Source organism: Cygnus atratus, chromosome 2 (assembly GCF_013377495.2).
Source record: "Cygnus atratus isolate AKBS03 ecotype Queensland, Australia chromosome 2, CAtr_DNAZoo_HiC_assembly, whole genome shotgun sequence".
NCBI lineage: Eukaryota > Metazoa > Chordata > Aves > Anseriformes > Anatidae > Cygnus > Cygnus atratus.
This window is the reverse complement of record NC_066363.1, coordinates 10177036-10188094: the sequence shown is the minus strand read 5'-3', so window position 1 is coordinate 10188094 and position 11059 is coordinate 10177036. Positions and strand designations below refer to the sequence as shown.

General features: G+C 38.7%; 1 protein-coding gene across 1 annotated transcript in view; it reads left to right on the top strand.

Moving 5' to 3' along the window:
• Window positions 1-8241: 8241 nt before the first annotated feature.
• Window positions 8242-11059, top strand: part of PTPRN2 (protein tyrosine phosphatase receptor type N2) — a 485563-nt gene continuing 482745 nt past the window's right edge. The window contains exons 1-2 of the mRNA XM_050709300.1: window positions 8242-8287; window positions 9053-9166. Coding sequence (XP_050565257.1) covers window positions 8242-8287; window positions 9053-9166 — 160 coding nt within the window. The remainder of the gene's footprint in view (window positions 8288-9052; window positions 9167-11059) is intronic.

Here is an 11059-nt window from a genome sequence, read left to right as displayed (position 1 = left end):
TTTGTTTTTAATACCAAATGAAAATTAATGCAGAAATCCATTTTGCTGAACATGTTTTCTTGCAGAGTTATTTTTGCCTTGGGAATACAGATGCAAGAGCAGCTCTAGTTTGATCACACACTGAAGACATTGCCAGCACCAAAGTGGTTCTTGGCACCAACCGAAAATGTAATGGGGATCCTTGAAGTGACTGAAGTACATCTCAGTGATACTTGGAAAATTAGTGCGCATAAATAAGCATTAGTATATTTGCATGTCATTGCTTCCATAAATAAATCCTTAGTCTCTGCGGTAACCTCTGTTACTAATTGCATATTCAGTAATAAAAAGAATTGTTCCTGTTTCATCGTTCCCCACTGCGCTGGCTCAATAGTAAACAGTCCAAGCAAAGGGAGCCACATTGCTCTTCCAGGAAGCTGTCGAACAGCTTCAAAATACTTTCTCCCTGCTTGAAACTTGTTCTGATTCAGTTTGTTCACTTTTGTCTTTTCACTCCATTTCTCCAAAGAATGTCATAAATAATTAATCAACCAGGTTGCATAGACTTCTAGTCTTTTTCCCATAAAGAACCATAGAATCAGAGAACGGTTTGGGTTGGAAGGGACCTTAAAGCCAATCCAGTTCCAACCCCCTGCCACGGGCAGGGACCCCTCCCAGCAGCTCAGGCTGCCCCCAGCCCCATCCAGCCTGGCCTTGGGCACTGCCAGGGATGGGGCAGCCACAGCTCCTCTGGGCAGCCTGGGCCAGGGCCTCACCACCCTCAATCAGATAGCTCAGTGTTTAAGCATCTGTGTGGCTATCTCCTTTCTTTCCATTTTCTCTGTATCTATTCTGCAGTTTATCCATATTTTCACAGTAATGATCTGGTCAGAATTTAGTGCAGTATTCTCTCTGTACACTGGAAAAAGCTTTTTCTAGTTGGGGGGTGGTACATGGCTCAGAGTTGTCTCTAATGAGATAGCAATGTAAAGTAAAAACTTCCATGTTAATCCTGCAGTCCAGAGACTAAATATGCTAAAGAGACAGCCTTATTGTAAGTCTGCTAATACTAGACTTATACTTGAATTTAAGGTATCTTTCCAGTTGGAGAAGGATTTATATGTTTGAGTCTTTCCTCTCTTTTCTCTTTAGCACCATTACTGTCAAAAAAAGAAGTTGCTATTCAGATAATTTGGATTGAAAGCTCTTTTTTTTGTTTGTTTTGTTTTTTTTTCTTAAAGACATCATAGTTAATATTCAGCATGTAGTTTTGCTTAGAAATTCCTCTTAATATATTACAATTAGAGCTTGGGTATTTTCTCAAAGGTTGCCTCAAATATGGATTGGTCTCTGTGATGAAAAGTAGATGCAGAATGATTTGTGGCTTGGAGACTCTTGGAGACTTGACAGTCAGAGCTTTGTCATGCTCTCTTGTCCTAATCATGGGGACAAAAACCACAGCTTTTATTCCACATAGTTACCTAGACTGTGGAAAATTTGAGTTTGGATCTCTAAGAAATGCTAAGTTATTAAAGCATTATTGCACTGGAACACTAGCTCTAGCAGCAAAAAAAATAAGACTTGCTCTCTTTTCACCTCTGCTTTTTCTTTTTCTGGAACTCCCTCCTGCCCTTTCCTGCCCAGGAATGGCCATTGTTGCTCTGTTTGGGAGGCCGATGGAGGACCCATTAAGACTGAGGTTTGCTTCTGTGCTGTGAAACACAGAAAGTAGACATTGAAATCTGGACGTCTCGTACTCTTGGCTGAATAATTTTTTTTTTTTTTGGGGGGGGGGAAGTAGGCAGCACTTATTTTCAAAGCTGGACCGCTCTCTTCTTGCTTTGTTAAACTGTAGATAGCTTTGTCACAATCCTTTCCTTCCCTCTTTTTGCTGTACTCAACTGAGAGTAGGATTTTTTTTAGTTACTTTCTCTACAGTTTACATATTTTTGTTGTAACATAAAAAAATTCTCAAGGGAAAGTGTGCACAATATTTTGTGACCATGCAATCCACCACTTAAATTATAGGTTAGCACAGAAACACTTTGTGGAATCACATCTCCCTTCTGTTGAAGGTTACATCTTTTTCTGATGAAGGAAGAACAGAGTCCTCCAGAACTTGCTCTCCGAATTACTCCTCAAGACAAGGAGACTGCAGACCTCAGAGGAGCTTTCAGTTGTGCCTCAGGAGGATCTGGAGCTTTGCAAATCCCAGCCCTATCACAGCATTTGCACAAGAGTTAACTAATACTGTTGTTATTGTGAAATTTTTATCATTTAATACGAGCACTTTCATAATCGCTAGCATGCCATCAAATTGTTTCCATAACCAGAAATATTCTGGATGTTCAGGTTTGGGGTTTCTTGGTTGAAAACCAGCCATGCAGTTTTATCCCTAAACGTCTGTGTCCAAAGAGGTGAAGAAAGGCGTTAAATCTTGTTAGAGCCCTTTCACAGGAGTGTTAAGTGATCTGGCTTTCAGCAGAATTTATAAGTTACCTTTGACTTTCAGGCAGCAGTTTATGTAGTTGCTGATGAGGAATTTATTCACTGGACTATTGCTAATATCCACTACATGGTGTTTTTTTGTTGGATAATTTTTTTCTCAAGTTTAGAACTCCTAACTACTATTTTCCATTTCTTGTGGTGTCTCTATTAAATCTCAAACATAAATCTACAAAAATATACTTTGTGTTTTATTTACAATTGAGGATTTACTTTTATTATGTAATGTATTATGCCTTACCGCTAGCAAAAGCAGAATACCACCACCTATTTTTTAAAAACAATATGCGAGCATTTTGCTTACTGTCTTAATAATGTGTTAATTCTAGAAATAATTAGCCATAAGTGTATTTTTAGGTATTGTATTCCTTAATTTTAACTAGCTGACCTAAAAAATTCCACACACCTATCAACCATTAGAATAGGGAAGGCTGAGGGTGGCTGTAACTTCATAGCTGTTTAATCCAGATGAAGTCAAATGCATCTGAAAGCAATAAATTTAGCAGGTGAATAGCGATTGCTCCAGGACTGATCCCTGAGCACGAAACTGTCCACTAGATGCCACTCTTACTGCTCCGAAATGGAAATAACCAAGGACTACTGAGGCTGCGTGCAGATAAGCAAAATAAAATGGTAAAAAGGTTTTAAAAGTTTAACAGGGGGGAGATTGCCCCCTACGAAGGCAGCATTCTCCATGGAGCGCTGCAGATTTGCAATGCAGTTAACCATGCTTGCAGGCAGCAGCTTTGCTGAACTGCTGCAGTGAGACTTGTAAGCATTTGCTGTTTGAAAGCATTGAAGTAATATTTTCAAAACATTACATGAGAAATGACACTGTGGAAGCCACTGCTGTTCTTTGTGATCTCTACCTTGCTTGTAAAGAGAATTTAAAAGTAGAGATCTAAAGTATGAACAATTATTTATTTTTTTTAATGGAATATTAAAAATATGTTGTTTGCTGAAGAGCTTATTTGTAAATGTTGAGTGTGTAAATGTTGAATGTTGAGTGTGGATTTGTGGGCTATGTCTTCTGAAATAAGCTTCCCAAAATGCAGCTTAGTGTGCTCTTCAAGGAATGGTGTCTTTTTTTCTTTTTGCAAAAGGATTTTAAAACAAACTCCTGACTGGACAGAAACAGCAGGGAGAGAAAAGTAAAATATTTCAACACTCTCCTTCATAATTCCTAGAACATTGAACATCAGTAACCATGAAGTCCAGTGTCATGGGACTTTTGAGATGTAGATATTATGCTGCTCATTGGAATATGCTGCTCATTGGAATATGGTTTGTTCTTTCCAGTCGGCAAATGGGGCTCTAACCTTGGGTTATAAGACACCAAGTATTTTCATTAGTCCTGGACTACTCTTGGACCTTATAGCTCCTTAAACCCATAGCCAGGGGAAGGTGAGTGAAGTGTCCATGCTCAGTGAGAAGAAAGAATCCTTTTCTTCCAGAAGGTTTACTTGCTGAAGAGTGGTGCCCGCTGAAACTTGTGCAGAGACATTAGGGGAAGTCTTCTGATGATAACTTATATGAGCATAAATGAGACAGAGGTGGCAGCAGATGCAGTTTCATCTCCTGCTGGATCTGTGGGCTTTCTTGTTCACATTACAGTGCAGGAACAAAGCACAATGCCTACAATATGGGGCAAAACTTTTTAGACAAAGCTTTACTTCATAATTCTTCAACAATTGTCAGGTAATTAGGGTAAGGAAGCTGAAGCGTTGGTTGGCCTCTGTATGCAAATACTGTTGCTGTCTAGATTGCTTCTTCCTTCCCTGCTGCTACAGGAAACTTGGGCAGCAGCAAGACTGGATGCTCCAAATCAGCAGCTTGGGGGCTCCTCTGCAAAGGTCACTTGTCAGCACCATGCAAAAATTTCAGTGCATGTAGATCTAAATAATTAATTACTGGAGAACACAGTCTTTTCATTTCCATCTATTAAGCTTTCATCTGCCTGCAGAGAAACTCCAGTGCCTCTACCAGTCCTCATAGCTTTGCTCAGCAGCAAAATTCATTCAACAAGTACTCAGTCTTTTTTTTTCCTTTTCTTTTTTTTTTTTTTTCCTGATGTTTAAAACTGGACCAAATCTTGTATACATCTTTGGATTCTCAGATTAGTCATACACCAAGTATGGTTCCAGGATGGAATATGTTTCTGTAGCCACGGACAGCTTATTAGACTGTTTATTTATTTTTTTGTTTGTTTATTTTTCTTTTGTAGTAACCACTACAAATGAATGAATCAGCTGCCCACAAATAACCTTGCCTTCGAGGCAAAGTTGGTCACTCTAATTGTCTAAAGACTTTTGACCACCTGCTCAGCATGATGCCTGCTTACCTTACCAACTGAACATGTTGACACAATAAATTTCTAAAAGCTCTGTTTTAAACTATAGTTTTTCATGGCTTCCTTTTACATAATTCAGTACCTAGACGTCAGACATGAATGCAGTGTGGTGCTTCCTTCCTTAGTAGGTAGCATAAATATCCACTAATTCATGTAAATAATGTCCATGGTGTTGTCTCTAATAGAAGAGGTTCATTTGGGAGGTTCATTTGAGATATTTTTGGGCATCCAGGTTAGGTTAAATTTGTTTATTTTAATGTTAGCATCTAACTGTGTAATATGTCTTTGTCAAAATGCAAGCTTTTAAAAAGGAGCTCCTAAAAAATATGTCTGGATTATTTCTCAAATATTAAACAGAGTAACAAAGTAGCTAAATACATAAGGAAGTATATCACCATCTCCCTGGATATATTATTCCTGTGTTTTAGTCTCTTCTTTGGAAACAAATGTAGAAGATATGTAAAAGTCAACATTACAATGCTGCCAGCGCAGATGTTCCCAGATCTAAGTATAACTTACATGGTATTACTATGGAAATTTCAGATACTACTTTTTGCTAACTGTTAGCAAATGATAGCACTTTAATAGCAACCATATGTGTATATTGATCGGTTGTCTCAACCTTCCCTCATTCTGGGCATGTGTAAAGAGCAGATGTCTCTTGCATATTACTTTCTTTCTTGGAATACAATTTTAATCAAAGTTCAGTGCGAACACACTCTTAATGGCTGTAGGCCTACAGTGCTTTTCCTTGGATGGTGGTTATTAAAGCATCAGTCATGCTTTGAACTTCCTCCACCATGTGATATCTTCTGTAAAATCTGGAAGCTTTTCCAGTTTCCTTTTTTTTTTTTTTTCTTTTTTTTTTCCTTAATGGTAACTGGGCAATTCACTGGGCTATGCTCATTGGAGGTGTTTTAATTTCCGTCAAAATAGGCACACTGTGGGCTTCTGGTGTCCCATCCGCTGCAGTGGCCCTGCACCGCCCTGCTCTGGAGGTGAGGGCTGCTAGTCTGGAAGGGTGCACCACGTAGTCACTCCCTGTAAAGCCTGTAGTATTTTTAGATAGGTTGTGGCAGGGTAAGCTGGGTGGCCTTCTGTGTCCTGGGATGCATCAAGCACAGCATGACTAGCCAGTCAAGGGAAGGGATTGTCTCACTCTGCTCGGTGCTGCTGTTGCTTCACTTCAAGTACTATGTGCAGTTTTGGGCACCACAGTATAAGAAGGACATAAAACTATTAGGGATTGTCCAAAGGAGGGCTGTGAAGATGGAGAAGGGTCTAGAGGGGAAGATGTATGAGGAGCAGCTTTGTTCAGCCCAGAGCAGAGCAGGCCGAGGGGAGGCCTCATGGCGGCCTGCAGCTCCCTCGCGAGGGGAGTGGCGGGGCAGGTGCTGAGCTCTGCTCTCTGGGGACAGCGACAGGACCCGAGGGAACGGCATGGAGCTGGGACAGGGGAGGGTCTGGCTGGGTGTTAGGGAAAGGTTCTGCACCCAGAGGTGACTGGGCACTGAGACAGGATCCCCAGGGCAGTGGTCACAGCGCAGAGCCTGCTGGAGTTCAAGGAGCATTTGGACAGTGCTCTCAGATATAGGGGCTGAGTTTTGGTTGCCCTGTGTGGAGCAAGGGGTTAGACCTGATGATCCTTGAGGGTCCCCTCCAACCTGGGATATTCCGTGATTCTGTGATTCTATTAAAGCAAGGTTTGTGCTGTTGTGCTGGACCAAAGCCATTTATGACTTTGGGCCACATCTGCCAAATAGTGTTCTTGGAAAGAAAGAAGGGGGAACTTTTTTTTTTTTTTTTTTGGTAAAATGGCTCTCGCCTGCTTTTTTTTTTTTTTTTTTTTTTCTCTGCAATCTATGTAACTTTAAGGAGCTTTAATGGAGAGGTACCCTGAAAATTGAATGTTCAACCTCAAATTAATTATTTAGGCTTTAAATCTTGCCACAGAAACCTTGCAATCAAAAATCAAACAGAACAACCTAGGAAGATTCCTGTTTATTTATTTTTATTTTTTTTTACTGCACTGAACTATGAAATCCACTGTTTGCACAACTCCAGTCCAGCTGTAATCCCCACTGTAAAGAACCTCCTATTTTACCGATGGTATTTACCAACTGCTCCATGGGGCATATTTCTCTTCCTCAACTCTCCTGGTACTGCATTTAGCAGAGCTGAACATTATTTGGGATGGCAGCTCTTCAAAGCTCGTTGTGCCCATATTTCAAGTACAAAAGCCAAAATAATTTGCAGTTTCTTCCTAAGAAGCCCTAGTGTGTTTGGGTTGCCCAGGCTCATATGATAATTTTTAATTTTAGAATTTAAATAGTTTTTGTTGTATTCAACAGCAGTGGGCTAAAGGTTTCTGAAAACTGGTTTTTGTCCTCTTTTAGATTTTGTGGATGAATTAGCTTTTGTATCCATTAAAATGTCTTTAAACGACACTAATATGAACATTTTTAGTCTATGTTTAAGAATGAATGCTTCTGTGGACTGAAAAATGAATTTGTAATTATGTTTAATGTATATTATTTTTTAAAAAATCAAATAATATTAAGTGTTTATTGTCCTAATTGTTTATATCCAGTAATGGTGGTATTTCAAAACAGCGCTGGCTATTTCAAATCCTGGTTCTTTAAGAACAATCTTGTCCTTAAACACTGAAATGTTCTGTTCCTTTCTGAATCAAGACTTTATTTATTCCCATTATCCACCCACTTACGAGTGACTGATATTTATATACTTTGCTCATTTCTAACTGCAACAGGTTCTCAAGCAGAGGTGAATATTCCACCCATAATATTTTAATCTGCTGTTATGCTGCTTTATACATCATATGGCAGAAAAATAAACCAGATCGGTACATGTGGTTTCTAAACCTAGTTTCCCATTAAAAAAAATAGACTCAGAAGTAAATTTTTAATTTGGATTAACTTAATTTAGCTGTTGTAACTGGCTGGAGGATTGGAAAGGCGAAGAAAGCAGAAGTTGGCTAATTTCAATGGGGTATTTGTATTTAACAGTGAAGGCTAATAATGCCTATTTTTTTCTGCATCCTGGATTGGTTTATTTTCTTTTATGCCATTATTTGTGTTTAGTGAACAGCTGTGTCTGTAGTTTCCATTTGTAGTCTTTTAGCTCTGTGAAGTAGCAGAGAAAGTAATGGACATTTGCAAATTAATACTTACCGTTATTTTCTGCTAATCTGATGTAGCTCTCCTCTTTGAGCATAGATGTAATATCAGAGCAGAAGTAATTACTGTGTTAAAACTAGTACTGCAGCAGAATATTTTGCTAATTAAACCTGTTGCATTTAAATTGCTTCCTTTGGATCACTGTATGGAACTGAACTGTTTTGAACAATAAATGAACCCACTTTCTTTCTCAGAGGCCTAGGATTGCAGATGGTCAGATTGCATGTGAAGCACCTAGGCTCTGAATTAGTCTTTTGTGTGAAAGAGAGAAAGGTAATTTGAATGTTTGAACTCTCTGTTCCTCCTACACATACACAGGAAGCTTTTCTCAAAATGAACAATTCTCTAAATAAAGACTAATAAGAAGCTAAATTAATTAGAAGGTGTGATTTGAAAAGACATTGATGAGGAGAGTCTGTCATTTTAGACAAATGGAACGGAGCTAAATAAATTAGGCCACATTAATATCTCATTGTTCTGTGAGCAGCTTTCTTTTATTGCATTCATTAGAGGGTACTTCTTGAAATGAGCCTTTGCTAGCCATTATGGATTCAGTTCTCATTTACCAATGCCTAACACACAGCTCCTGCATTAAAAATGTTTCAGCAAATCCTCATAGTTTCTGCAAATTAATATTTATATTTCTGGATGCTGCGCTTTTCATCTGCAACATAGTAGGCTCTGAACACCAATTTTTTCCTACTGAATTGGCAGTAAGGAAGTCTTACATCAAAAGATTTGGGAGGCAGAAGTCTGAAATAACTTTATAAAATAAACTGCACTCATAACTTATACAGTTGACTCTTCCCCCAAATAATATTCTTTCCAGTATTTATTTATTTTGATAGAAAATACCCTGCCTCATGACTTCAGTAGGCCTTTGATAACTTCTTAAAGTGTCTTTTAAAAGGTCCCTTGAGTATATAATTAGGATACATTGGAAATGCGCATCTCATCACACATTTCTTACTCTCAGAAAATGAAATGTATGTTTTTCCTTTTCTTTTTCTCTCTCCTGCAGATGGAATATTTGGGAGATGTCAGCGAGTGCCAGTAATAGACATATACAAATACGACATTTCACCCCCTGTTCTTCAGCGCCTAAGGATCATCCTGGAGAAGCTCTCACACAGAGGTATAGTGAAAACCCAGGACTGAGAGTTAGTTGCACTGGGGGTTACAATTATTTTGTGCTCCCTCTGTGGGGCTGTCTTCAGAAGCTGTCGAGCGCAGTGTGTTCCAGGCCCGGTGGTGCAGACTTTATGAAAGTAAAAAGTCTTCTGACTCACTGAATCTGCAACGAGGGCTTGGCAAAGCAATTTCAGGAGAGGTGCTTCCTCCTTGCACAGTGCGTACCTGTGACTGACACTCTGTATACAATAAAATGTTGGCATCCATGAATGCCGGTGTCATATAAATAAATCAGCAGGAAAGAAAAAATAATTTGCTATGTATGTTTGTGCACCACAGCATATTTCAGGGTGCATGTGTAGAAAACACAAAAGTTCTAGTTAGCTGGAAAAAGTTCTTAACTTCCTGATGAATTCAGATGAGTCCAGCTTCTCTGATTTCACTACAAGCTGCATTTACTGTGTTCCTTTTAATTTTTGTTCAGCTTTCTGAGGTTTATCTCTTTGCTCTTTCCAAAGATGAAAAGGATGTTCTAGCCTCTGAATGGCATCAACTTGAACTAACAAATCAAAACTTGGATAAAGTGAAAGATGATAAGGTCAACAAACATTTTAGGTACTAATACATGTAATATACTTCTGTTGGAGACAGCTGCAGAATCATGAAATCATTGTAATCTAAATTATTCCTAAAGTATTGTTGGAATGGTTAATTTTGCACTTGTATCATCTGTGTGGGTGTTTGTTCCTAAACAGATTCCAGTTACGATCTCATTTACAAACTAGTCATATTGTATTAATATACTATACTGCAAGTGTGATTACGAGAAAAAATGGATTTCTCGGAAGTTCATGACTATACTTGGGATTGGACTTCCATGCTGGAAAACCCTGGTTTAGGTGATTCAAAAATTTTCCAGGGATTTATTTCCTGTCCAGTGTCCCATCCAAATGAAGCAAACTCTTGATGAAACTTGATTGTAGTATCTCCTGGCTGATTAACAGTTATATGTGTATAGTACTTGAGGCATTTAGACATCTATTTGTCTAAAGGCTGACTTAAGCAAGCAAATTTATGAAAATACTATTTTGTCGGGGCAATATAGTATGGCTGGAAAATCTCTCTGAGTCTGAACATGGTGAAGAAGGGATTACAAACTTATCTCAGACAGCTAAACCGATGTCAGCGCTCATTTATGTTGCCTGAATATTGTTGATGGATCACATGTAAAGCTTCCTCCACAGGGATGTCAGAGATGAGGAAAAACCTGCAGGACTCCCACACCCTTCTTGAGGGCGTATATAGGCCAATGGGATACCCCAGGCCATTTCAAATAATGCTCACCTGCCTCCATCTCCTTGCCTACCATATGATTTTGGACAGTTCAACTGAACTGAGGTGGCCCCTGCTACTTTGTGCTTCTCTGATTAATAAAACCAGTTTAAGGAAATTTGGGTGTTGAAATTTGGACTTGTCTCATATACATATATATATATATATTAATAGAAAGAGGATGACAACGAACACAGATTGAAAACACAGTTTTGCTTTTATCTTTCCTCACTCATGCCATTTAGAGGTGCATACACAAACACATATATGCTTTGAACTGATATAAAACTTTTTCAGGCTGTTTTTTTGGCCTGTGGGTATTCTAATTATGAGAATCTTAAATATATCTGTAAAAGATAGTAGGATGTCCTTGTTCAAAGTGATTGACATGATAAAATCACATATTTTTTTTTTAATTCACAGTATCCTTGGCAAATTCTGAAGTGTTTAGTGAGGGCAGAAATACGGAAGGAGCAGAATCAATACAGGCTATCACATTAATGGATTACTGACATCAGGTTGCTCGGGGAAGACTCTGCTGTTTGCTGGTACTATCAGATGTAAT